The 21,968-nt window shown below is 44.9% G+C and overlaps 1 protein-coding gene across 1 annotated transcript in view; it reads right to left on the bottom strand.

Annotated features, from left to right (window-relative positions):
• CHCHD2 (coiled-coil-helix-coiled-coil-helix domain containing 2) overlaps window positions 1–20,236 on the bottom strand; it is a 43,194-nt gene extending 22,958 nt beyond the window's left edge. Inside the window, exons 1-2 of the mRNA XM_073615098.1 lie at window positions 20,077–20,236; window positions 12,144–12,384 (exon numbers count right to left, since the gene is read on the bottom strand). Coding sequence (XP_073471199.1) covers window positions 12,144–12,384; window positions 20,077–20,126 — 291 coding nt within the window. The 5' untranslated portion in view covers window positions 20,127–20,236. The remainder of the gene's footprint in view (window positions 1–12,143; window positions 12,385–20,076) is intronic.
• Between the last annotated feature and the right edge of the window lie 1,732 nt (window positions 20,237–21,968).

Below are 21,968 nucleotides of genomic sequence, written 5' to 3'. Positions count from 1 at the left end.
GATAGGTAGTGAGGAGTAAAATCAAAAATGTACGCCCTTAGAAATCCTGAAGGCAGTGATTGGTTTTCGGGGCCCCGTACGCGGCTAGGCTCCCAAAAAGTCCCACACATGTGGTATCCCCATACTCAGGAGAAGCAGCTAAATGTATTTTGGGGTGCAATTCCACATATGCCCATGGCCTGTGTGAGCAATATATCATTTAGTGACAACTTTTTGTAATTTTTTTTTTTTTTTTGTCATTATTCAATCACTTGGGACAAAAAAAATGAATATTCAATGGGCTCAACATGCCTCTCAGCAAATTCCTTGGGGTGTCTACTTTCCAAAATGGGGTCATTTGTGGGGGTTTTGTACTGCTCTGCCATTTTAGCACCTCAAGAAACGACATAGGCAGTCATAAATTAAAGGCTGTGTAAATTCCAGAAAATGTACCCTAGTTTGTAGGCGCTATAACTTTTGCGCAAACCAATAAATATACACTTATTGACATTTTTTCTACCAAAGACATGTGGCCGAATACATTTTGGCCTAAATGTATGACTAAAATTGAGTTTATTGGATTTTTTTTTAGAACAAAAAGTAGAAAATATCATTTTTTTTCAAAATTTTCGGTCTTTTTCCGTGTATAGCGCAAAAAATAAAAACGGCAGAGGTGATCAAATACCATCAAAAGAAAGCTCTATTTGTGGGAAGAAAAGGACGCAAATTTCGTTTGGGTACAGCATTGCATGACCGCGCAATTAGCAGTTAAAGCGACGCAGTGCCGAATTGTAAAAAGTGCTCTGGTCAGGAAGGGGGTAAAACCTTACGGGGCTGAAGTGGTTAAAAGAAAAGTATAGACTTTAAAAAAACATATGTATATTCACCTAGCTGGATGGAGTATCGATCAGATGCTACATCTGTTTCTCTCCGGCTCTGTAGTGAGAACTGAGCGATCAAACACCAATCGCTCAGTTCTCCCCTCCGTTCTGAGCAGAGTCATGACTGTTAGTCACCAGCTCTCTGTTCCTCCCCTCAGCACTCAATGGAGCGCTGGGCTGTAGAGGAGGCAGGAACGACCGGCCTAGGCTCTCAGCGGCTTGCTGAAAGGCTGAGCAGGTGCCGGTCAGACATCTGGGTGGATCCTAACCATATGGTCGGGATCTTTTCAGAGCCTGGACGGGCTGAGTGACATCAGCCGATTTCAGCCCACTGTTGGCTGAGAACTGGTCACAGGGTTCACACTGGTCACTGAAAACTGGTCACACATTTCCAAGGATGCCATTTTATGGTTTCATACCAAGCAATATTAGTCTTCCAGACCTTATGATAGCTCTTCCTAGTGACAGCTTTTCTAGCATTCACTAGGATAGACACCACTGGTCCCGAGATGCCGCGGTCCTTCAACATCCAGGCTTCAATAACCATGCCGTCAAATTTAGAGACTGTAAACTGAGGTGGAATATAAGACCTTGAGACAGTAGATCGGGGCAGCGTGGAAGCGTCCAGGGCCTGTCTATTGGCAATCTCACAATCTCCGGGAACCAAGGCCTTCTGGGCCAGGCTGGTGCCACCAGAATGACTGGAACCCCCTCTCTCCGAATCCTGCGCAACAAATGTGGAAGGAGAGGGATCGGGGGGAAAGCATAAACCAGGGAGTACTGGTTCCATGGAACTACCAGAGCATCTGCTCCGATTGCCAGAGGATCCCTTGTTCGGGACACAAACTGCTGTAGCTTGTTGTTGAACCTGGATGCCAATAGGTCGACCTCTGGCCATCCCCAATGCTGGCAAATTTCCTGGAACACCACTGGGTATAGGGACCATTCCCCCGGGCAGATCTGCTGGTGGCTGATATAATCTGCCATCCAGTTCTCTACTACTGGGATATGGACTGCCGATAGAATCAGCACATGTCCCTCTGCCCAGGCTATTATGTGGTTCACCTTCTTCAGAGCTGAATGACTCCTAGTACTAGGGATGCACCAAAATTTTGGCCACCGAAACATATCGGCCGAAAATGGCCCTTTCGGCAAAAGCCAAAAGAGAATTCTTGCCAATACTGGTGCCGAAAATGGGGCTCCGCCCCCGCCCCTGGTGCCGCCTATCAGGGGGGCTTCCTATATCTTATAAGAGAGGAGAGCCGCTGCCTGTATGATTACAGCGCCGGGAACATCACAGCTTTCATTTCAATAGCCGTGTGTTCGCCGCTGCGCGCCGTCACATACAGCCCCTCCCCTTGTCTGGGGCACTTTGATAGACAGATCACCCGTCCAGTCCTGGGACGGGTGATCTGTCTATGAAAGTTCCCCAGACAAGGGGGAGGGGCTGTATGTGACAGCGCGCAGTGGGGAACACAAAGCTATTGAAATGAAAGCTGTGATGTTACCAGCGCTGTAGTCAAACAGGTGGCGGCGGCTCTCCTCTCCCTTCACTGGCTGCAATGGGGACACAGGCTGCATTGATCTCTTGTACCATGTCTGCAGTCTCTGACCATGTCTGCAGTCTCTGACCATCTCCTGTACCATGTCTGCAGTCTCTGACCATCTCCTGTACCATGTCTGCAGTCTCTGACCATCTCCTGTACCATGTCTGCAGTCTCTGACCATCTCCTGTACCATGTCTGCAGTCTCTGACCATCTCCTGTACAATGTCTGCAGTCTCTGACCATCTCCTGTACCATGTCTGCAGTCTCTGACCATCTCCTGTACCATGTCTGCAGTCTCTGACCATCTCCTGTACCATGTCTGCAGTCTCTGACCATCTCCTGTACCATGTCTGCAGTCTCTGACCATCTCCTGTACCATGTCTGCAGTCTCTGACCATCTCCTGTACCATGTCTGCAGTGTCTGACCATCTCCTGTACCATGTCTGCAGTGTCTGACCATCTCCTGTACCATGTCTGCAGTGTCTGACCATCTCCTGTACCATGTCTGCAGTGTCTGACCATCTCCTGTACCATGTCTGCAGTGTCTGACCATCTCCTGTACCATGTCTGCAGTGTCTGACCATCTCCTGTACCACGTCTGCAGTGTCTGACCATCTCCTGTACCACGTCTGCAGTGTCTGACCATCTCCTGTACCACGTCTGCAGTGTCTGACCATCTCCTGTACCACGTCTGCAGTGTCTGACCATCTCCTGTACCACGTCTGCAGTGTCTGACCATCTCCTGTACCACGTCTGCAGTGTCTGACCATCTCCTGTACCATGTCTGCAGTGTCTGACCATCTCCTGTACCATGTCTGCAGTGTCTGACCATCTCCTGTACCATGTCTGCAGTCTCTGACCATCTCCTGTACCATGTCTGCAGTCTCTGACCATCTCCTGTACCATGTCTGCAGTCTCTGACCATCTCCTGTACCATGTCTGCAGTCTCTGACCATCTCCTGTTTTTTGATGTATGAAAAAGAAACACATTTCATAGTTGGAATATATACAAAGCACATACTGTGCTCAGACTTACTTAAGAGGCACAATTGACAAAATTTGCCACTGTGCCCATCGAAGGACATCCATTGAAGAGCTGCCCTAAAAGTCAAAATAAATGCATTCCCCGTAGTGAACACAGGTGTTTTCCTAAACATGAGTGAGTATAAAACTCAAGTTTGCAAATTCCCATTTACTTTAATGTTTCAGTTTGGGTTAGACCCCATTCACACCTGAGCGATTTTCTGCTTGAAGCTTGTGACGCTAAAATGCTCAAGCCAAATCCCATTCATTTCAATGGTCCCTGTTCACATATGAACGTTCTGTCACCTGAAGCAAAACACCTGTCGCTCAAAAAAAAAGTACACAAGCTTCTTTTTGGCAGATTACAAATGTTTTTGACCCCATAGACTTCAATAGAAATGCATGAGAACACGTGACTTGAGCATTTTACAAGCGTTTTGACATGTGTTTTCTGCTCAAACAGCAGCACTCCACCCCTAATTTCCTCCCCAAGGTGCTTTCTATTGGCTAACCAAATACGCCTGAACCCTATGGAGCATTCAAATGCATGTGTTTGGGCGGCACTGTGTTTGCATACAAAAAGACAGGGTTCAACAACGATGCCTGTCTACATGAGCCCTTACTGCATAATAGTAGTATAGCCATAGCTCTCGGTCTTCTTACTTCTTCTGTAGGTCACAGGAATTCACTTAGTTCCGCACTCCTGTGACCCTTATTCAGCCGACAGCAAGCTAAAGTTCGCTTTTGGCCGAGGTCACTCAGCCAAGGCTCTGGAGGGATCCCAGCTTAACCACTTGAGCCCCGGACCATTATGCTGCCTAAGGACCAGAGGTCTTTTTCCAATTTGGCACTGCGTCGCTTTAACTGCTAATTGCGCGGTTATGCAATGCTGTACCCAAACGAAATTTGCATCCTTTTCTTCCCACAAATACAGCTTTCTTTTGATGGTATTTGATCACCTCTGCAGTTTTTATTTTTTGCGCTATAAACGGAAAAAGACCGAAAATTTTGAAAAAAAATGATATTTTCTACTTTTTGTTATAAAAAAAATCCAATAAACTCAATTTTAGTCATACATTTAGGCCAAAATGTATTCGGCCACATGTCTTTGGTAAAAAAAATGTCAATAAGCGTATATTTATTGGTTTGCGCAAAAGTTATAGCGTCTACAAACTAGGGTACATTTTCTGGAATTTACACAGCTTTTAGTTTATGACTGCCTATGTCATTTCTTGAGGTGCTAAAATGGCAGGGCAGTACAAAACCCCCCCAAATGACCCCATTTTGGAAAGTAGACACCCCAAGGAAATTGCTGATAGGCATGTTGAACCCATTGAATATTTATTTTTTTTGTTCCAAGTGATTGAATAATGACAAAAAAAAAAAAAAATATTTACAAAAAGTTGTCACTAAATGATATATTGCTCACACAGGCCATGGGCCTATGTGGAATTGCACCCCAAAATACATTCTGCTGCTTCTCCTGAGTATGGGGATACCACATGTGTGGGACTTTTTGGGAGCCTAGCCGCGTATGGGACCCCGAAAACCAATCACCGCCTTCAGGATTTCTAAGGGTGTAACTTTTTGATTTCACTCTTCACTGCCTATCACAGTTTCGGAGGCCATGGAATGCCCAGGTGGCACAACCCCCCCCCAAATGACCCCATTTTGGAAAGTAGACACCCCAAGCTATTTGCTGAGAGGCATATTGAGTCCATGGAATATTTTATATTTTGACACAAGTTGCGGGAAAGTGACACTTTTTTTTTTTTTTTTTTGCACAAAGTTGTCACTAAATGATATATTGCTCACACAGGCCATGGGCATATGTGGAATTGCACCCCAAAATACATTCTGCTGCTTCTCCTGAGTATGGGGATACCACATGTGTGGGACTTTTTGGGAGCCTAGCCGCGTACGGGGCCCCGAAAACCAATCACTGCCTTCAGGCTTTCTAAGGGCGTGAATTTTTGATTTTACTCTTCACTGCCTATCACCGTTTCGGAGGCCATGGAATGCCCAGGTGGCACAAAACCCCCCCAAATGACCCCATTTTGGAAAGTAGACACCCCAAGCTATTTGCTGAGAGGCATGGTGAGTATTTTGCAGCTCTCATTTGTTTTTGAAAATGAAGAAAGACAAGAAAAAACTTTTTTTTTTTTTCTTTTTTCAAATTTCAAAACTTTGTGACAAAAAGTGAGGTCTGCAAAATACTCACTATACCTCTCAGCAAATAGCTTGGGGTGTCTACTTTCCAAAATGGGGTCATTTGGGGGGGGGTTTGTGCCATCTGGGCATTCCATGGCCTCCGAAACTGTGATAGGCAGTGAAGAGTGAAATCAAAAATTCACGCCCTTAGAAAGCCTGAAGGCGGTGCTTGGTTTTCGGGGTCCCGTACGCGGCTAGGCTCCCAAAAAGTCTCACACATGTGGTATCCCCGTACTCAGGAGAAGCAGCAGAATGTATTTTGGGGTGTAATTTCACATATTCCCATGGCATGTTTGAGCAATATATCATTTAGTGACAACTTTGTGCAAAAAAAAAAAAAAAAAAATTTGTCTCTTTCCCGCAACTTGTGTCGCAATATAAAATATTCCATGGACTCGACATGCCTCTCAGCAAATAGCTTGGGGTGTCTACTTTCCAAAATGGGGTCATTTGGGGGGGTTTTGAACTGTCCTGGCATTTTATGCACAACATTTAGAAGCTTATGTCACACATTACCCACTCTTCTAACCACTTGAAGACAAAGCCCTTTCTGACACTTATTTTTTACATGAAAAAGTTTTTTTTTTTGCAAGAAAATTACTTTGAACCCCCAAACATTTATATATTTTTTTAAAGCAAATGCCCTACAGATTAAAATGGTGGGTGTTTCATTTTTTTTTTCCACACAGTATTTGCGCAGCGATTTTTCAAACGCATTTTTTGGGGAAAAAACACACTTTTTTAAATTTTAATGCACTAAAACACACTATATTGCCCAAATGTTTGATGAAATAAAAAAGATGATCTTAGGCCGAGTACATGGATACCAAACATGACATGCTTTACAATTGCGCACAAACGTGCAGTGGCAACAAAATAAATACATTTTTAAAAGCCTTTAAAAGCCTTTACAGGTTACCACTTTAGATTTGCAGAGGAGGTCTACTGCAAAAATTACTGCCCTCGATCTGACCTTCGCGGCGATACCTCACATGCATGGTGCAATTGCTGTTTACGTTTGACGACAGACCGCCGCTTGCGTTTGCCTTAGCGCAAGAGCAGGGGGCGACAGGGGTGCTTTTTTTTTTTTTTTTTTTCTTTATTATTTTTTTGCTTTTTTATCTTATTTTTAAACTGTTCCTTTCATTTTTTTTTTTTTTAAATCATTTTTATTGTTATCTCGGGGAATGTAAATATCCCCTATGATAGCAATAGGTAGTGACAGGTACTCTTTTTTGAAAAAATTGGGGTCTATTAGACCCTAGATCTCTCCTCTGCCCTCAAAGCATCTGACCACACCAAGATCGGTGTGATAAAATGCTTCCCCAATTTCTCAATGGCGCTATTTACATCCGGCGAAATCTAAGTCATAAAATGCTCGTAGCTTCCGGTTTCTTAGGCCATAGAGATGTTTGGAGCCACTCTTGTCTCTGATCAGCTCTATGGTCAGCTGGCTGAATCACCAGCTGCATTCTCAGGTTCCCTGTTGAGACAGGAGAGCCAGAGAAAAACACGGAAGACGGTGGGGGGGGGGGGGGGGGGGGGCATTCCCTCCCACGGCTTGTAAAGGCAGTCTAGAGGCTAATTAGCCGCTAGGATTGCTTTTACATGAAAGCCGACCGCTGGCTGAAAAGAATGATACCAAGATGATACCTAAACCTGCAGGCATCATTCTGGTATAACCACTCAAAGTCGTGAATGGCGTACCTGAAGACAAAAAAATGGTTAACAATAAAGCACAGTAAACAGTAAAGTATAAATAATTACATACCTGAAAAACAAACATGATAAAACATAATAACAATAACAATAACAATAAAACACTGCAGAATAGAATACAGTAAAAAAAGAGCAGAACAATAGAGAGAGAGAATAGAGAGAGAGAACAATAAAACGACAACTATTTTTTTTTATTTTATATTTTTTTTTTTTTACACTTTTTTTGTAACTAACTTTTATAACTGTAACCGGTTCCAGGTTCGGGTCTCTCAAAATGCGATGGCATCTTGGGAGACCCTGTGAAAGTGTGCCTAGTCTGTGCAGTGCTGTACCCTACGCTAATACTCAACTAGTGCATGGTAGCGTTCAAAACATTCACCAATGCAAAGACCAGGATTGTCAGGACAGGAGGGACAATAATAGTGGGTGTCACGCCTATATCCGCACTTGCTGCAGACACATCTTTTTTGGGGGGGTTCGTTGGGTAGGGGTACTCGGGAGTAAGGATGAGCTCCGGCGTGTTCGCATGCTGCACGTGCCGATCCCGCCAGGAAGTCGGCACGGCGCAGCGCTAATCACAGGCAGTGAGACATTTCCCGAGCTCTGCAGCCACACATCGGGAAATGTCTCACTGCCTGTGATTAGCGCTGCGCCGTGCCGACTTCCTGGCGGGATCGGCACGTGCAGCATGCGAACACGCCGGAGCTCATCCTTACTCGGGAGCACATAAAAATGCCTCTCATGCAGCTGACTGCATTTGGTTGGGGATGTGAATGGGGGAAGTACGGGCGCTGCAGAAGCGGTGTGTTCCCAATTAGGATTGGCGAATGCAGCAGGAAGGGCACTATGGGCATGACGGGCCTGTGTTTGTCTTTTTGGTGGCAGCGGGACACTACTTGTGCTTGCCACCTCACCAGCTTGAGCTGCACTTATGGGACTCGCCACGTCACCAAGTGTTACTGCAGTGCTGGTTTGACTACGACCGGGGTGTACTAGGCCGCTGGCGCTTGCCAATTCAATAAAAAGCTTCCAAAAAAACTGTTAGCGATCGCAGGGATCAGGCCTGACTCTGCAAACGCTGCAGTTATGCGTTTAGTGTTTTGTAAGTGACAGTGATCGATCGATACTGCACTTGGGTGGGCTGGGCTGGGCGGAGGGCAAAACGCAGGTGCTAGCAAATATCTGGGCTAATCCCGCTAACACTGCGTTTTTGGGAACCCTAAACTGCTGGGGACGCTAGTATAGATCTGATCGGATCAGATATTGATCTGTTCAGATACTATACCACTAAGGGAGGTGTATGCTGCGTGCGTGGGTGTTAGTGGTACTGGCGCTAACCTGACGCTGCCTGGGGATGGTGCTTGCCAGTTCACCAAAATACTACCAAAAAACTGTTAGCGATCGCAGGGATCAGGCCTGACTCTGCGAACGCTGCAGTTATGCGTTTAGTGCCTTGTAAGTGACAGTGATCAATCGATACTGCACTTGGGTGGGCTGGGCTGGGCCGGGCGGAGGGGCACAACGCAGGTGCTAGCAGGTATCTGGGCTGATCTCGCTAACACTGCGTTTTTGGGAACCCTAAACTGCTGGGGACGCTAGTATAGATCTGATCGGATCAGATATTGATCCGATCAGATACTATACCACTAAGGGAGGTGTATGGTACGTGCGTGGGTGTCAGTGGTACTGGCGCTAACCTGACGCTGCCTGGGGCTGGTGCTTGCCAGCTCACCAAAATGCTATCAAAAAAAATGTTAGCGATCGCAGGGATCAGGCCTGACTCTGCGAACGCTGCAGTTATGCGTTTAGTGTTTTGTAAGTGACAGTGATCAATCGATACTGCACTTGGGTGGGCCGGGCGGAGGGACAAAACGCAGGTGCTAGCAGGTATCTGGGCTGATCCCGCTAACACTGCGTTTTTGGGAACCCTAAACTGCTGGGGACGCTAGTATAGATCTGATCGGATCAGATATTGATCTGTACAGATACTATACCACTAAGGGAGGCGTATGCTGCGTGCGTGGGTGTTAGCGGTACTGGCGCTAATCTGACGCTGCCTGGGGCGACGCATATCACCGCCGGGCGATCAGGGGGCTAAACCTTTATTCGGTAATAAACGGCGGGTGCCCTGACACTATAAAAAATAAACAAACTAACCAGCGTCACCCGTAACAGTTATACGGTGATCAGTGGTGAAAGGGTTAACTAGGGGGCAATCAAGGGGTTAAAACATTTATTAGATAGTTTATGGGGGTCCCTGTCGCTATAAAACGCTGACGGCGAACCTAAATATTTACCTCACTAACTAGCGTCACCAGCGACACTAATACAGCGATCAGAAAAATGATCGCTTAGTGACACTGGTGACAGGGGGTGATCAAGGGGTTAAAACTTTATTAGGGGGGGTTAGGGGGGTATCCTAGACCTAAAGGGGGGTAATACTAACTGTCCCAACACTGTAACTGTCACAAACTGACACCAATGCAGTAATCAGAAAAAAAAAAAAAAAAAAAAACTGCCGGTGTCAGTTTGTGACGGGGGGGGGGGGGGGTGATTGGGGGGGGATCGGGGGGCGATCGGGGGGGGGATCGGGGTGTTTTGTGTGCCTGGCATGTTCTACTGTGTTGTGTAGTGTTGGTGCACTTACATTGATGTCTTCTCTCCTCGGCGCTGCAACGGAATACCGAGCAGAGGAGAGATGACATCATTTCCTTTGCTGCTGTTTAGCATACAGCAGCAAAGGAAGTAATCTGATTGGCCGGCGGCGATCGCGAGGGGGGGGCCACGAACGGATGGCCTCCCCCTCACCTCCGATCGCCGTGGGACAAAACGGGACCGCCTCGGGCACCGGGGGGGGGGTCCGATCGGACCCCCCACCCGCGGAAGGCAAATCACGTACATGTACGTGATTTTGCCTGCCCGTGCCGCCTTGCCGACGTAAATCGGCGTTAGGCGGTCCTTAAGTGGTTAAATGTCAGGATTCACCCAAATGCCTGACCGGCAGCTGGCTCAGCCTCTCATCTCAGTGAGCCAACTGCTCCCGCCCTCCACCCACAGCCCGGCGCTTCAATGAGTGCAGGAGGGGCAAAGCACAGAGCTGGTGACTGACAGACACCACACTCTGCTCAATGAAGACCAAGAACTGATCACTCTGTTCTCAGTCTTAGAGGTAACAGGGTACAGATGCAGCAGCTGTGCTTCCACTGAAGATGAAAATGGTGACAGCGCACTGATAGAGTGCTTTGCTTCTAGGTAAGTCCTTCATAATGTGCTTGTATGCGATGCATACTAGCACATTATATTACCTTGCAGGATCATTTTTTTTTTTATTCAAAGGTTTACTACAGCTTTAATTTAACTAAATTTGCATACTTTGTGGTTTCTGGCCACTGATCCCTAACCTTACACCTCAGCTGGGCCGATAACTTAAAGTGTAACTAAAGAGAAAGCTTTTTTTTGTTTTGGAGTACAGATGGATTAGAACACCTGAAAGTTTTTTTTATCGCTGTCTGTGCCCCTAATAGGGAGATTCACCCTCTATTTGTTCTGTTTACCATCAATGAAAGTAAAAAAAAAAAAAATTTCGGTTGTCCCCAGAAAAGTAATAGAGGGAAAATCTTTCAATGACACTAGTTCTGGTGACCTGGGGATTCCCTAACTTTTGAGGGATTTTCTGTTTTGGCTATAGGACAGGAAGTGAAGGTAAATCTACCCAATGGGGACACAGATGGCAAATAAAAAACCTGGCAGGGCTTATAGCCCTCCCTTACTCTATCCAAAATGAAAAATAAAAGTTTTGCCCTTAGTTACACTGTAACCTGTCATTTAACCCAAACCTTATATATTAACCCTTTGGTATATGTGGGGAGGGGCTTCAGCATCGTTTTCGTATTCTTACTTAAAAGGGATTGTAAAGTTTCAAAAGTCATTCTACGCATTAAGGTGAAAAACCTCCTTTGCTGCAACACCCCCCCCCCCCGACCCCTCCTTTTTCTTACCTGAGCCCATTCATTCCAGTGCAGGAGCCCGGCAGCTCCAGCCACTGGCTCTCATTTCATTAGACGAATCTATAGCAGCAGGAGCCATTTGCTTTCGCTGCTGTCAATCAAATCCAGCAACACGAGAGCGGGGCCGAGTCCTGCTGTCTGTATCAAAGGACGCAGCAGCAGGACCCAGGAGTTCGCCTGCACGGGTGCCCCCAGGGAAAGCAGCACTCCAGAAGAGTAGGATCAAGGCTGCTCTGTGCAAAAACCTTGCACAGAGCAGGTAAGAGGCATTTTTTATTTTACATAAAAATAACAAACATCAGAATCTTTACAACCCCTTTCACTTTTTTTGGTCACATAGGGGACAAAAAGTCCAGCTACGTTAGTCAGGGACACTGAGACGCTGACCGATCTTCTCCCTCCGGGGGGTCCACCAGTACTGAGAGTATGTGGAGGCAATCAGGCGGCAGCACAGCCACCCAAATGCATCCACCTGACAGGCAAGAGTCTGCTTGGCTGCAGCCACCAAATTGTGTGTGAAACCCCCTGCTGTCAGGTGCGTACGGACCTGGCAGCGAAAGGGTTAAAGCCCAACCTCAGTCAAATGTTTTATGGAGTTTTTAGGTTCTCTGCCAAGTTATTACTTTGTCTATACTGTGATAAAGACCCTTTACTTCCCGTCCTCACCCATCGTCCAGAGGTCTCATGTGAAATTACAGAAACTCTTCCCAACAAAGGAAAAGAAAGAAAAAAAAGTCTTATATTTGAATATTAAAAAACAAAATCACAGCCTTTACCTGGTAGGTAACATCTGCCCTTGCAGGTTCTGAATTACTGCCACCACCAAATCCACCAGTAATCGCATGTCCTAGAGTGTGACCCACTGCAGAACCAACTGCAACTCCAGCAGCTGTAGTAGCCATTTGTGCCATGAGACCAGGTTGTCTAGGGGCTGCTACAGGTCCAAGGGCGGATGGGGCCGCAGTAGCAGGTGGGTGTGCCGCTGGACGTGGTGCTGACCTCATTACCGGCGCTCGGCTGCAAAGCAAAACCAGACTTGTCAAAAGTAATGAACTTTACATATAATTGTATGTCACAGTTCATGAGCCATCAATTGAAGCGTCACAGTCACATGGCAAAATGAAATGTAAGCAGCTTTGCTTATTTAATAAAAGTCATACAGGACTGAAAAAACTATGTCAGTAATACATTATCTTTACAGAAAATTAAAGCTTACTAATATTATACAAATGTGCATGAAAAAAGTGCTCAAAATTACTTTTATGGGTATTAATAATGCTTTAGTCAAAGTAATTGAACTACGGGTTTGACCAACTCTGCTTAGGTGAATCAAAATTACTTTCTATTGCAACTACATTTCATCATACAGCTCCATCCATCTAGATAGCACAGGATCACACATGAGAATTACATTTTTATTAGAATTGTCTGTGCTAGTCACAGTAACCCTGTAATTTATCTAGTGAAGATTTGAAATTAGAGAAGTATTTTTTTTTTTTTTTTTAATAAAAATCACACTTACCTAGGTGTATGCAATACTTTTATATATGCTAGGTAAACACCATTAGTACCTGAGCAAACAGTACATTTGGGCCTGTTTCACACAGACTTCATCTTGATAAGAGCAGCGCAAACAGCAAGCCTTGACAAAGCATTTGCAGAGCTTTAAGCAAGCTTTGTTGAAACTTTTAAAGTACCATTCAGCTCCAGTTTATAAATGCTGAAAACCGATCCCAATAAGAATGCTGACTGCCACTTAAAAAAACTGCTAGCAGGCTTCAGCACCACCTGAAGCTTCTTTTAAGCCTGCTAGCAGCAAGCCTGCTAGCAGCTTGTTTAAAGTGACAAACAGCACTCGCATTAGGATCCGTGTATAACATTTCCAAACAGGAGCTGAAGGGTGCTATAAAGGGAGAAAGCTGCTTGAAGCTTGTTGAAAGATTGCTGAAAGTTTTATAAAAGCGTGCTGTCCAGACTGCTCTTATACAAGCTGAAGCTTTGGCTATTGGCTCCTGCTGCTGTCAAAGTCAGAGAGCTAATGAGAAGAGAAATGGGGTGGGGCCGAGCCACGGCTCCATGTCTGAATGGACACAGACCAGCGGCGGCTTGCTTGGGTGCCCCCATAGCAAGATACTTACTGTGGGGGCACTCGGCAGGAGGGATCACTTCCTATCTGGTAACCCCAGAACGGAACTTGAGGGGGAATCTCTCTCTAACAAAGCTGCAGATAGCCTTAAACCCCAGCAATTTAGATCTAAAACAGCCTCTTTAATGGCTCCTGCCTCTGTCCTGTGAATGCATGGAGAGAGGAGAGGGCTGCTACAGATGGGCACAATAAGCTGGATTAAGTGAGGGCGATACTGCAACTGGGCCATTTTTTACCCTAATGCAGGAAAAGCATTAAGGTAAAAAATGTCCTTGCTGTAGAACTGCTTTAATGCAGAACTAAAGGGTGAACACTTACCTGTCCAATGGTCCCTCCACGGCATCTTCTGGTCTTTGGGTCTCTTTATTGGCCAGCAGGGACTGACTTCATTCCTGTGCATGCGCAGAGGCTAGTCATCCTGGCACTCAGAGACCAGCCTAGCATAGATTAGAGCACCAAAAAAGTCAGTGAGCAGGCAGGTAGGGGCATTTTTATTGCAGAAGAGACAGCGCATGTCTCCTCTGCAAAAAAAAAAATTGCCCGTTCGCCATTTCCACCTCAAGTCAGCAATACACACACACACTATATATATATATATATATATATATATATATATATATATATATATATACACGTTGTGGCTTTGAAGTGATTTACTGGGATTATGGCTGAAGATACCAGCCATGACCCCGGTATTGTTTTTTACAGCTGGCTTATTCATGAGCTGATAGAACGCTTTCCAGGGCAACAGGAGAGGACGTGCCACACACCTACAGCCTGTGTTTCTCAGGCTTAACATTTCCGCTGGTTTGCCCGAGAAACAATCTCATAGTGCAGCCGGCTAGTCCCAGAGGCAATCAACTAGTTGATCCTGTTTGATGGCCTGGAAGAACCAGAGCGACGTCACTTCTGGCCCAGGCTATTTTTCTTTTTTTAAAGCAAAAGATCTTTTGCTTTTAACCACTTGCCGACTGGGCCATAGCCGAATGACGGCTACAGCACGGCCGGCTAATTCTAGGAGGGCATACAATGACAACCTCCCATGAACGAGCTTCTCAAGTGCCCCCTGGGGCGTGTATCCGGCAGTGTCCGTGATGGCTGGGTTCTCTGGACCCGGACCGTCATGGATCGGGGTAAAGGGCCATTCCCAGCTTCCCTTTTACCACGTGATCGCTCTGTCCAATGACAGAGCGATCATTGTCAACAATCCAACGTTATGTCCGGTTCTCTCCTCACACCGATCGCATGAGGAGAGGAGTGAGAAGCTGAAGTGTGAGGCTGCTTGTGTTTTGTTTTTTTAATTCCAAGTGCCCAGCAGTGCCACATCGGTGCCCCATCCTTGTCACATCTATGCCCCAGCAGTGCCACATCAGTAAGTGCTCATCAGTGCCACCCTATCAGTGGATCCTCATCAGCGCCTGTCAGTGCCATAAAAATGTGTAAAAAAAAAATGCGTAGAAAAATTAGTTTTCATTTTCTTTCCACATTTTCCAAAAACCTGTAGAAGAAAATGACATGTTCAAAAGACTTATTATGCCTCATAGAATATACAATGGGGTGATTGCTTTCCAAAATGGGGTCATATTGTGGGCGTTTCCATTATCCTGGTGCTCCAGGGCCTTCAAAAGTGTGATAGGCTGTTAGTAATTTAGATGAGTCATTTTTTCTTTTAGAACGCCTGACGGTGCTCTTTGCATGTTGGGCCTCTGTATGTGGCCAGGTGGCGAAAGTCCAACATATGTGGTGTCGCCATACTCAGGAGGAGTAGCAGAATGTGTTTCGGGGTGCAGTTGCCAGTATGAATATGCCATGTGAAAGAAATAACTTGTTAATGCGGCAATTTTGTGGTGAAAAAAATAAAATAAAAAATCTTAATTTTGCAAAGAATTGTGCGAAACAAATTTAGAAAATGAAAAAACTCACAATGCCTCTTACTAAATACCTTGGAATGTCTACTTTCCAAAAAGGGGTCATTTGGGGGGTATTTGTACTTTCCTGGCTTGTTAGCGTCTCAAGAAATGATAGGCCACCAGTATATCAGGTGTGATCAGTTTTCAGAGATGAGCACCATAGTTTGTAGATTCTCTAACTTTCACACAAACCAAATATACACCGATTTTGGTTACTTTTACTAAAGATATGTAGCAGTATAAATTTTGGCCAAAATTTATGAAGACAAATAACTAATTTGCAAAATTTTATAACAGAAACAAAGAAAAATTCTCTTTTTCTTTTGTTACAAAATTTATGGTCTTTTTTGATTTATAGCGCAAAAAAATAAATAAAAAAACGGTGGTGATTAAATACCACCAAAAGAAAGCTCTACTTGTGGGAAAAAAAAAGGACAAAAATTTCATATGAGTACTGTATTGCATTAACCGGACAAGTGTCATTCAAAGGTGACAGCACTTAAAGCTGAAAATCGGCCTTGTTAGGAAGGGGGTATAAGTGCCCAGTGGGCAAGTGGTTGAAGGTAAAGGAGAGATTTGGGGTCTCTCTGACCCCAGATCTCTCCATAAAGAGGACCTGTCACATTCTGATTTCTATCATAAGGGATATTCACATTCCTTGTAATAGGAATAAAAGTGATAAAAAAAAAAAAAATAAAGGGACAGTGGGACAGAGTAAAAAACCAAAACAAAAGTAAAATAAAGAAAAAAAAATTTAATGTGCTACCATCCCTCCGTGAATGTGCACAGAAGGGAACGCATACGCAAGTCGCATAGGCATAAATAAATGGTATTGCACCACACATGAAGTACCACCACAAACATTCGCGCGAGAGCAATAATTCTAGCGCTAGACCTCCTCTGTAACTCTAAACAGGTAACCTGTAAAGGTGCTTAAAGTGTCACCTATGGAGATTTTTAGGTACCATAGTTTGTTTTCCATTCCATGAGTGTGCGCAATTTTGAAGTGTGACATGTTAGGTATCTATTTACTCGGCGTAACATCATCTTTTGTATTTTACAAAAACATTGGGGTATATTGTATTGTTTTTGTTAATTCATTAAAGCATACTTTTTGCTAAAAAATTGTGTTTGCAAAGCTACTGCACAAGTACCATGTGACACAAAACTTTGCAACAATCGACTATATATAGTCATTGGGTGCAGTGATCGCTGTCATGTCAGTGGTAGCCCATCCCCCCAGTGTTAGAATCACTCCTTAGGACACACTTAACCCCTTGATCGCCCCCTAGTGTTTAACCCCCTTCCCTGCCAGTGTCATTTACACAGTAATCAGTGAAATTTTTCTAGCACTGATCACTGTATAAATGACAATGGTCCCAAAATAGTGTCAAAAGTGTCCGATGTGTCCGCCATAATTGTCAAAAGTATGCCACCCTATCAAAGTTGTCAGAGTAATGTACAAGTAGTAGGTACCATCATCCTTAGTCAATATGGAGCAATGTGGTTGAAAAAGGGTGTCCGCCATAATGTCGCAGTCACGATAAAAATCGCAGATCGCCGCCATTACTAATAAAAAAAAATTAATAATGAAAATGCCATAAAACTATCCCCCATTTTGCAGACGCTATAACTATTGCGCAAACCAATCAATATACGCTTATTGCAATTTTTTTACCAAAAATACATAGAAGAATAAATATCGGCCTAAACTGAGGAAAAAATTGTTTTTTTATATATTTTTGGGGAATATTATAGCAAAAAGTAAAACATATTGCTTTTTTTAAAATTGTCGCTTTTATTGTCTATATCGCAAAAAATAAAAACCGCAGAGGTGATCAAATATCACCAAAAGAAAGCTCTATTTGTGGGGAAAAAGAAAGGACGTCAATTTTGTTTTGGTGTAACGTCGCACGGCCGTGCAATTGTCAGTTAAAGCGATGCAGTGCCGAAAGTGCTCTGGTCAGGAAGGGGAAATCTTCCGGGGCTGAAGCGGTTAAACTTGCAAACAAAAGTGCCAGCAAATGGTCTTCAAGTGGTTCAAGTAGAACTTCAACTGATTGTAAAGTCAGAAGGCTTTCTATCTTAATGCATTCTATGCATTAAGATAAAAAGCCTATTGTGTGCAGCAGCCCCCTGAGCCCCCCTAATACTTACCTAAGCTCCATCTAGATCCAGCGATGTTGCAGGAGTGTCTCGGCTGCCCGGGATTCCCCTCCTTATTGGCTGAGACAGCACACGGCGCAATTGGCTCATGCTGCTGTCAATCATAGTCAGTCAGCCAAGGAGGAGAGAAAGGGGATGGGGCCAGGTTGCGGCTCTGTGTCTGAATAGACACAGGGATCTGTGGCTTGGCTTCCCCCATAGCAAGCCACTTGCTTTAGGGGCACTAAACAGGAGGGAGGAGCTAGGAGCACAGAAGAGGCACCCGAAAGGAGGAGGATCTGGGCTGCTCTGTGCAAAACCACTGCACAGAGCAGGTAAGTATAACATGTTTGTTGTTTTTATCACTGCAGGCTTGTCGCTGCTTTTCAAGTTCATAATCAAAAGTGTCACAGACACTTTTAAAAGTACTGTATTTCAGTATATAAATAAGGGTGGATAAAAATCATTTAAAAAAAAAATTGGATTTTTTTTTATTTACTTTATTTTAATTAAATACTTTTGGAGTAAAAATCTATCTAAAGAAAGTTTTCTATTTAAGAGACATAATTAATTTAGTTTATTCGGCATGAAATGCCGCTTAGCTATGTAGCATGAAGCTGTATATTCTACAATATTTACATTTTTGGTAAACTCATTCAATGAATTCAAGCACTGCAAGCTGAGATAACATGCACCGCATTTATGCATTCACACAATTTCACAGTAACCATGAGATAAAGCAAAGTTCAGGAATATTCTTTTATCCCATTGTTTTGAAAATCTATGTACACTACAAACTGTATGATTGAATCGGTTCTGATATTGCGATTTTACTAACCTGACAGCTTATTATTCTAAATAGGAAACCTTAATTTTGTTTGCAAATATTAAAGATCCTAACTACCAGTGAGAATAAGTCCTTACATTTAAAGCGGAGTTCCACCCAGAAATGAAACTTCCGCTTATCCAGTCCCCCCCCCCCTCCCCCGGTGTCACATTAGGCACCTTTAAGGGGGGGGAAGATACCTGTCTAATACAGGCATTTGCTCCCACTTAAGGCGAAATATCGCTGCGGATACTGCCAAGTCCGGCCCCTCCTTCGCCCCCCGCGCTGTCTTCTGGGAGACACACAGGTCCCAGAACACAGCAGGGACCAGTCAGAACGCGCAGAGCAACTTGCGTATGCGTAATAGGGAAACAGGCTGTGAAGCCGCAAGGCTTCACTTCCTGATTCCTTTACTTAAGATGCCGGTACCTCCACCCAGTGCCGACGGTCGGCTTCGGGTGAGGACATCGCGGGCGCACTCGACAGGTGTCAATATTTTAAAAGTCAACAGCTGCAATATGCAGCTGCTGACTTTTAATTTTTTTTTTTTTTTTTTGCATGCAGAACTCCGCTTTAAAGAGCACCTGTCATTTCAAATCCATCATGGCAGCGCCTGTTGGCGGGCATCTACTCACCTGCTGCTGCCAAGTCCCTCACCTTGTTGTGTCACTGCTGCATCACCAGCTGTCCTATTAAAGTGAATGGTGAAAGTTCTAATTGTATGGGGGACAGTATGACTGGGTAAACACACAGATCCGTCTTCCTGCTTAGAAGAAAAACGGATCTGTGTTATCTCCCCTGTCGAATGGAGATCTATTTATACAGGCAGATCCCCGTTCTACCACTGCGGGAAACTATCGCGGGTGGCCGGTAGACATCGAGTTTGCCGCACCCGTTGATTGGCTCCCCTGCTGGCCAAAGTGAGTGCGCGCCCACGAGCCGACGTACACCTACGGCGATTAGCGGGAACAAGCCACCTTGCCACAGTGTGACGGCGGCTGGTCGGCAAGCGGTTAAATCAAATCCACCCTGCTATAAGGCGAGTACACTGCTAAAATAAGTGTGGAATACAAGACTTGGCTGGGTGTAACAAGATGTGCGCTGCTGCCTTCGTGTTCTCTCATTAGGAAACCTATTGGAACGCATAGCAGTCATATTGGAACGCATGCGCAGTAAGAATTTTTGGTCGGAATGTCACATCCGTTACATTTTCTGATGGGTAGCGGAATTCTGATAGAACACTGGCGCCATGCTGAGAACAAATGTGGATTTGTGCATACACAGCTCAGTGTGAACGTTCTAAAGGAAACTGCAAACCAGCAGATACATTTGTTTTATTGCAGAAGAGCATAGCAGGTCTTTTCTGCTTATTTTTATTACTTACTATAAAGGTTTAGTTCCACTATTAAGAAGAGTAGATCAGGCATTCGATAATGCTAAAACCCAATGGACAATTCCAGCAACTGACAAGTGTCTACAGACGGTGAGAGCATGTGGGGAAGACTGGCTCTGCCCTCTCATCCTCCATGCCCACACACAGAGGAATACACTGGCACACACAAGTCCTAGTGAAGGAGCCATGTTTTCTGTCACACGTGACTTCATATACACACACCGGCTTATTCTCATCACTGACCTAGGAACAAAGTGTTCTAGGAAAAGAAGCATACTACAACACATACCTGGCTGGCGGGGCCATCCGGGAGGTACGGCTCCGGCTTCCTCTAGGCATTGTTGTACTATTACCGTGCTACAAATGCCCTTCAACACGACTATGTCAAAGTGATTGCGTCAGATGGAACGACTCGAGCTTTTATCACCTCTGGCGCGTCACTGGCACCACGCCCCCTGAACGTCCTGGCGCACAATGACGTAGCTTCGTACCGGCTTGGCGGCTTCTAGAAAATGTCTTCGCTGTCGCCGAGGTGAAGGTCGTGCGGTGACGCAGCAGAGTGTTGTACAAACTCTATAGAGAACACAGTGCTCTACACAGTGCATGTTTGTTATTATAACATAGTTCTCAGTTGGAAGCCTTACATTATTTAGAACACATACTGTGGTTTGGCTGGTTTTTGAGGGCAATCACTGTGGAAATCTAGTCAGCTTCGGAAGATTTTACACTGGAGTCAAGCCATCAGACAGTTGCAAATCAGTGGTCTTGCTATCAGACAAGTTTTTTTGGTAGAATATTCACAGAAAAACTAAATATAACATAATGTAATAATGATTACACGGAGTTGTCACACATACATCACCCTCTTTAACATTTACAATACAGTATGACTTTACTGTGGAAACAAACTGACATTTTTTGTAATACTTCAAAGTGAGTCAGAAACTGATTTTACTGTGAAATTTCAAAGATTCAGAGCCCCAAAAATCAACCTTTTGTTTAGAAAGCAACACTTTTCAAATGTTCTGAAGGCCTAAATATAAAATCTCCAATTGGAGCAACATATTTACATTTACACCCCTTCACACAAGGCCTCATGCACACAGGGCGTTTCTACAGCTGATTTTAGCAGCATCAGACTTTTTTGCAGCTTAAATGTTATTCTATGGCCTCATGCACATACAGACTTTTAGGAGCTGAAAGTGGCATAGGCGTTTTCAGGCTGCAAAAAAAACCCCAGGGCCAGCGCGTTTTGAGGACCGGCGTTAGAGCTGTAAAAATGTCTGGCAATGGTAAAAGCTGCTTAAGCCTCGTCATGTATTTTTTTGATATGTTAGAATCAATGGTTCCCTATGGGAGCCCATTCATTTGAATAGAAGTCGCACCAGAATTCGGATCATGATGATCCAACTTGCGGTTTGGCTTGTGCACTGAGGACCTTGAAGGGGAACCCTCGCCAAAATGAAAAAAAAAAAAAAAGTTTCTGGCGTACCCTCTAAAATCCATACCAGACTCTTATCTGAGCATGCAGCCCGGCAGGTCATAAAAAGGGGAGGGGGGGTGGCAAGCACCCCCCCTGGACCTTGCCAGCCACGTGCCCTCAACATGGGGGGGTGAGAGCCTGCACTCCTCCACCCTAAAGCACCTTGTTCCCATGTTTATGGGGACAAGGGCCTCTTCCCGACAACCCTGGCTGGTAGTTCTCGGGGTCTGCGGGCGGGGGGCTTATCGAAATCTGGAAGCCCCTTTAACAAGGGGGCCCCAGATCCCGGCCCCCACCCTATGTGAATGAGTTTGGGGGAACATTGTACCCCTACCCATTCACCCCCCAAAAAAAAGAGTCAAAATTAAAAAAGAGTACTCAGATTTTTGACAAAGTAATTTATTGAAGCAGCTCCGGCATCTCCTTCCAATTTCCTTATCCCTTCGGCGATGTCTTCCTCCTCCGGTTCATCTCCCTCCACTGATGTCTTATTCTGCTGCCGGTTCTCCTTGCTCCGCTGTCTTCTTCCGCTGCTGGTTCTCCTCTCTCAGCTGTCTTCTCCCTCTGCCAGTTCTTCTCTCTCTGTTGTCTTCTGCCTCTGCTGGGTCTTCTCTCTCCGCTGTCTTCTCCCTCTGCTGGTTCTCCTCTCGCCGCTGTATTCTCCCTCTGCTGGGTCTTCTCTCTCCACTGTCTTCTCC

The sequence above is a fragment of the Aquarana catesbeiana genome, linkage group LG02 (genome assembly GCF_042186555.1).
Source record: "Aquarana catesbeiana isolate 2022-GZ linkage group LG02, ASM4218655v1, whole genome shotgun sequence".
Taxonomy (NCBI): Eukaryota; Metazoa; Chordata; class Amphibia; order Anura; family Ranidae; genus Aquarana; species Aquarana catesbeiana.
Note: the sequence above shows the minus strand (reverse complement) of the source record. Positions and strands in the feature narration are given on the sequence as shown.